The sequence below is a fragment of the Eimeria necatrix genome, genomic scaffold (assembly GCF_000499385.1).
Source record: "Eimeria necatrix Houghton genomic scaffold, Enh_scaff1114, whole genome shotgun sequence".
Classification (NCBI taxonomy): domain Eukaryota; phylum Apicomplexa; class Conoidasida; order Eucoccidiorida; family Eimeriidae; genus Eimeria; species Eimeria necatrix.
Window position 1 is genome coordinate 4,855 of NW_013654853.1, and position 5,657 is coordinate 10,511.

At 42.9% G+C, this 5,657-nt stretch overlaps 1 protein-coding gene across 1 annotated transcript; it reads right to left on the reverse strand.

Moving 5' to 3' along the window:
- Positions 1–4,050: 4,050 nt before the first annotated feature.
- Positions 4,051–5,176, reverse strand: ENH_00004120 (hypothetical protein; the record flags this gene model as incomplete). The annotated part of the gene is made up of 2 exons (XM_013583999.1): positions 4,051–4,943; positions 5,035–5,176. 2 exons carry the CDS (start codon positions 5,174–5,176, stop codon positions 4,051–4,053), a joined length of 1,035 nt encoding a protein of 344 aa, XP_013439453.1.
- Between the last annotated feature and the right edge of the window lie 481 nt (positions 5,177–5,657).

Below are 5,657 nucleotides of genomic sequence, written 5' to 3' on the forward strand. Positions count from 1 at the left end.
CAGCAACACCAGCAGCTGCTCCCGCTGCTGCTGCTGCTGCTGCTTCGCTCTTGTCTCTTTCTTCCCACTTTCTTCTTTGTCTTCCACTTCCCCCCCGGGGCCCCACACACCCACCCAACAACCTGCTGCTGCCACAAGCAGCAGCAGCAAAGCGCTGCTGCTGCTGCTGCTGCTGCTGCTGCTGTCTGCTGCTGCTGCGACACATTTCCTGCTTCTAGTTCGCTGTTTAGTTCCCTGCTGCTGCCCCGTTTCAAAACTCCGCAACGAACCAGCAGCAGCGCAGCAGCAGCAAACTCCCCGCAGCAGCAAACCCTGCTGCTGCTGCTGCTGCTGCTGCTGCTGATTATAATCTGTCTTTTTGCTGCTTCTTAGTTAATTGCTTTTATTCTTTTCAGTTTGCTTCCAATTGCTGCTGCAGCTGCTGCTGCTGCTGCTTCATAGTTGCAGTTTCCCGCTGCTGCCTTTGCTGCTGCACATCCAGACACGGGGTGTACACACTTCTTTCTTTGGAAAAACAAAACAAACAAAACAATTAAATTAATTAAATCAAATTAATTTAATTAATTTAATTAATTAAATCAATTAAGTCCGTTTTGGCATTTAATTCAAACTGGAGAAGCTGCTGCTGCATGGAAACGGGAGTTAAAGTCTCAGGTGGTTTGCCTTTGTTTGCAAACCCCAGCAAACCCTAAACCCTAAACCCTAAACCCTCGCCTTCTCCTGCGGGAGTTTTTGCATGCGGAAACAAAGCTGGAGACGCAAATTAAATGCAAATGGCGTCTTCTGGACGTTTTGTCTTGAAGTTTAAAACTAAATTTCAAAAGATAAAAAGGTTTAATTCAAGTTCTGCAGAAAAAGATTCCAATTAACTCATAAAACGCTCTGCACACTGCAGCTTCGGGTGTATGTACACCTCGAGTGTACGTACACCTCGGGTGTACGTACACCTCAGATTTGCCCGCAGGGTGTACTTCGACCTGTTGGTCTGACAATTGAGAAGAAGTGCATTTTATATATTTCAAATGGCGCATTTTAGAGTATTATTTCGCATTTATTTAATTTGTTTAGACGGGAACAGAATAGTGTTGCATGCATGCACTTTCGAGAATTGCTTTTCAATTTCTCAGCTGTACGAACACCGGAAGAGGCACTTTAAAAGCCTCTTTCTGCATCTAAAAGTCTTCCATTTGCATTTCTGCGGAAAGAAAAGAAAAAGAATGGCATATTAAGCATTAAAAGCACAAAAAATAAAACATTTTGAATACTGAATTGCTTTTTTAATTGTTTTCTGCTGCCCGCTTTAGAGCGCTGCGGTGTACAGACAGCTCCTGTAAACGCCTTCGGGTGTATCTGCAGCTTTCTTCGAGCGCTTTTCCCGAAAGTTTCTTCCCAAACAAAAAACGAAAATTAGATTAAATGACTTTTTTACTTTCAAATAAATAACTCAAGAACATCTTGCTTTTGTTTCTGCATGTTCTACTTTTATTTATTTCGTTTCCACAGATATTCTGCATGCGTTCATATTCATGGAGTGTATGTACACCGCAAATGGCACAGAGGTGTACGCCCGGCTGTCTATACACCAGGTTACACACATGCCTGCATGCACAAATATGTGAAGGTTTAAATAATTAAATGTTCAAATAAATATAATCTTCGGATAAATAGGAGTAAATATATAGACAGAAAAGATATATTTCTTTTTAAATGTACTCTTATAAGTGCAAAACCACATACCTTCGCGTCGTGTGTACGTACACCCAAACGCGCACACAAATGCTTTTCCGTATAAAATGGGCCCACAAATAATAAATAAATAAATAAATAAATAAATAAATAAATAAATAAATAAATAAATAAGTGAGTAAGTCTATATTAAATGCTAAACAAACAAATAAATCAAAAATAGATGAATAATAACTATGTGTGTTGTGTAGGTACACCGTAGATACACTCCAGATTTTGAATCCGTCAAAGAAGTCTTTTAATGGAGCTTTATTTGCAGCAACTGACAGACTTTCTTGAATTTTAATCTAAATGGATTTAAATGGATTTAAATTAAATTAAATAGATTTATTTGAAAGTCCAAAAGCAGAAAAGTTCTGCGCACTTCGTATGGCCCACGGGGTGTACGTACAGCTTTTCGCCGCCTCATTTTGCAGAAAAAAGGCAAAAAGGCGGAAAAAAAGCGGAAAAAAAGCGAAATAAAAAATTAATAAATAAATATTTAATTAAAATTAAAGTTTGGGGACTTAATTCCGAAATAAAAACCCCTTTTCCCTTCAAATCGGAAAGATCGGAAAGAATTGCGTCTTCTAGAACTGCGCTCTCCCCGAGACGTCGTGGCCTCATTAAGGCATTAAAATGCAAATTGCGTTTTAAAAAAACAAAAATGCAAAAAAGAATTAAATTAAATCATTTGCTGCTAAAGATATTTCCCATTCTTTCAAAAAGTCGGAGAAAAAAGCAAAAGGAACAAAAAAGAAAAAGAACGAGAAATGCAAAATCCGGAGAAGAGTCACATATCCAGTGCAAGTTAATAACATGTTCTGTTTCGGATTTTTATCTTTTTTTTTTATTTCTTTTGATCTTTTTTTCCTTTTTGTTCCTTTTTGTTTCTTTTTGATTCTTCTGTCCCCCCTTTGTTCTTTCTTTGTTCATTTTAGCTCCCTTCTTTCCATTTTTGTTCATTTTTGACATTTTTCGGTCTTTTTAAATCTCTTTTTGTCCACTTTGTCCCTTTTGATTCATTTTCCATCCCTTTTATCTTTTTATCGATCTTTTTGTCCTTTCTGGATTCTCTTTTTGTCCCTTTTTGTTCAACTTTACCATTTAATCTCTAATTGTATCTTTTCTTTTTCGTGTCTTTTGCTTTCTTTTCCGTCTCTGCTTTTGCTGCATGCAGAGGCTCAAAAGTTGGCAATTTTGGCGGAAAAAAACAGAAAATGTTTCTTTTATTCTTCTCCAGAACATTTGATTTGCAAAAAACTTTTATTTGAATTCAAAATGCGAAAAAATGAACCAAAAAGAACTTCTGAAGACGAATTTGCAAAAACAGAAAAACGCACTAACCAGCTGTACGTACAGCTCGCAAACCAAATGCAGGCGAAGAAGGAAAGTTAAATAAATGAATAAATAAATAAATAAATAAATAAATAAATAAATAAATAAATAAATAATAAATTTTATTTATTTATTTATTTACTATTAATATTTATTTATTTACATATTAACAACTTACGATTATTTATTTACTTTCTCTCTTTCTTTCCGTTTTTCTCTCTTTCTATTTTTCTTTCTTTGCTGGGAGACAGAGAGAAATAAATAAATAAATAAATAAATAAATAAATAAATAAATAAATAAATAAATAAATAAATAAATAGCAAACTAATATATAAACAATAAAAAGGGTTTAGGGTTTAGGGTTTAGGGTTTGGAGAAGTTTATTTAAACCCCCTTTGCGCTCTTTCTCTTTTGGCTGAGCTGCTCTTTAACTCTTTCCTTTTATTTAATTTTTTTAATTATTTAATTATTTTATTTATTTGATTCTTTTAATTATTTAATTCTTTTATTTAATTCTTTTATTTATTTATTTTATTAATTTTATTTATTTAATTGTAGTGTCTCTGCTGCTGTTCTGCACAAGAAAACAGAAAAGCAAATGGTTGCCTAGGGGTCCCTTCAGCAGCAGCAGCAGCAGCTGCAGCAGCACGAACAGTAGCTGCAGCAGCAGCAGCAGCAGCCGCGAGGTCAGTTGAAGCAGCAGCAGCAGCTGCTGCTGCAGCAGCAACTGCAACATTTGCTGCAGCAGCAGCAGAAGCTGCAGCATTAACTGCAGGTGTCTAGACACTGCTTGGTTGACTATGCGGGTGCAGCAGCTCCCGTCTGCTGCTGCTGCTATTGCTGCTGCTGCAGCTGCTGCAGTTGTTGCAGCTGCTGCAGCTGCTGCTGCTGCTACTGCTGCAGCAGCTGCTGTTGTTGCTGCTGCTGCAGCTGCTGCAGCAGCAGCAGCGTGAGATACACACACAAACGTTACAGCAGAATGTCAGTCAGGCCCACGCCTTCGCTTGTTGCTGGTGCTGCTGGCGTTGCTGCTGCTGCTGCTGGTGCTGCTGCTGCAGGCGTTGCTGCTGCTGTTGCTGCTGCTGCTGTTGCTGCTGCTGCTGTTGCTGCAACTGCAGCGATTCAAAATTGGGAGACTGCGAAAAGTCCAGCAGGGACCACTCCGGCGCCAGCTGCTGCTGCTGCTGCTGCTGCTGCTGCTGCTGCTGCAGGCTGATGGTGCTGAGGAGGGCGTCAAGTTCATCTAGGGCGCTCCCCGGGGGGCCCATGCTGCTGCTGCTGCTAGCTGCTGCTGCTGCTGCTGCTGCTGCTGACGCGCCAGCGTCTGCAGCGCCAAGTTCCTCTCCTGCAGCAGCAGCAGCAGCAGCAGCAGCAGATGGGCTTTGCTGCTCCCTCGGGGAAGCGGGGAGGCTGAGGAGGTTGGCCTCGGGTGCTCGCAAGGCAGGAACGTCTCTTTGCTGCTGCTGCTGCTGCTGCTGCTGCTGCTGCTGCTGCCAGGGTTGCTGCTGCTGCCAGCTCGTATAGTTTGTCTCTTGATTAAAATCTCTATTAAATTCCTTGTAGCTGCTGCTGCTGCTGCTGCTGCTGTCGGTTGGCAGCAGCGGCGGCGCTGCGCCCCCCAGCAAGTCGAGAGCAGCAAAAGGAGACACTGGTCGCTGGCTGTCTGTCTCCTGCTGCTGCTGCTGCTGCAGTTGCTGCTGCAGCTGCTGCTGCAGCAGCTGCTGCTGCAGGAGCTCGGCTGCGGCCCGGGAGGGCTGCGCCTCAGCAGCAGCAGCAGCAGCGGGCTGCTGCAGCTCCTCCTGCCAGAGCCTGCCGCCGCTGCAGCAGCAGCTGCTGCTGCTGCTGCTGCTGCTGTTTGGAGACACCCCCAGCAACTTTGCTGCTGGCAAATAAACATCAAAAACAGCAGAGACAGGTTTGTGGTCAGAAGAGAAGTAGCGGTCGTGGTGGGTGTAGGACAAGCAGCGCACAGGGCTGCTGCTGCTGCTGCTGCTGCTGCTGCTGCTGCTGCTGCTGCTGCTGCTGCGGCTGCGGGGGGGCACCAGGCGGCCCCCGTACAGCACTCTGTCGCACCTGCAGCAAATAACAACAACCCCACCGCCCCAGGCCCATGAGCTGCTGACTTTGCTGCTGCTGCTGCTGCTGCTGCTGCTGCTGCTGCTGACGGGGACAAATAAAAGGACTAAATAAGGAGAAGACTTTGCTGCTGCTGCTGCTGCTGCTGCTGCTGCTGCTGCTGCTGACGGGGACAAATAAAAGGACTAAATAAGGAGACAATAAAAAGGAAACAAATAAAAAGTAAAAGTCTATGACAAAAAGAAATAACAAGAAGAGACAACAAAAGTAAATAATAAAAAGAGACAACACAACTAAATAATAAAAAGAAACAACAAAGCAGCAGCAACAGCAGCAGCAAAAGCAGCAGAAGGAGCAGCAGCAACAACAGCAAAGCACTAAGAGAGGCGAGCAGCAAAAGCAGCAGAAAGAGCAGCAGCAAAATGAGCAGCAAAATAAGCAGAGCAAGAGCAGCAGCAAAATGAGCAGCAAAATAAGCACAGCAAGCGCAGCAGCAGCAGCAGCAGCAGCAGCAGCA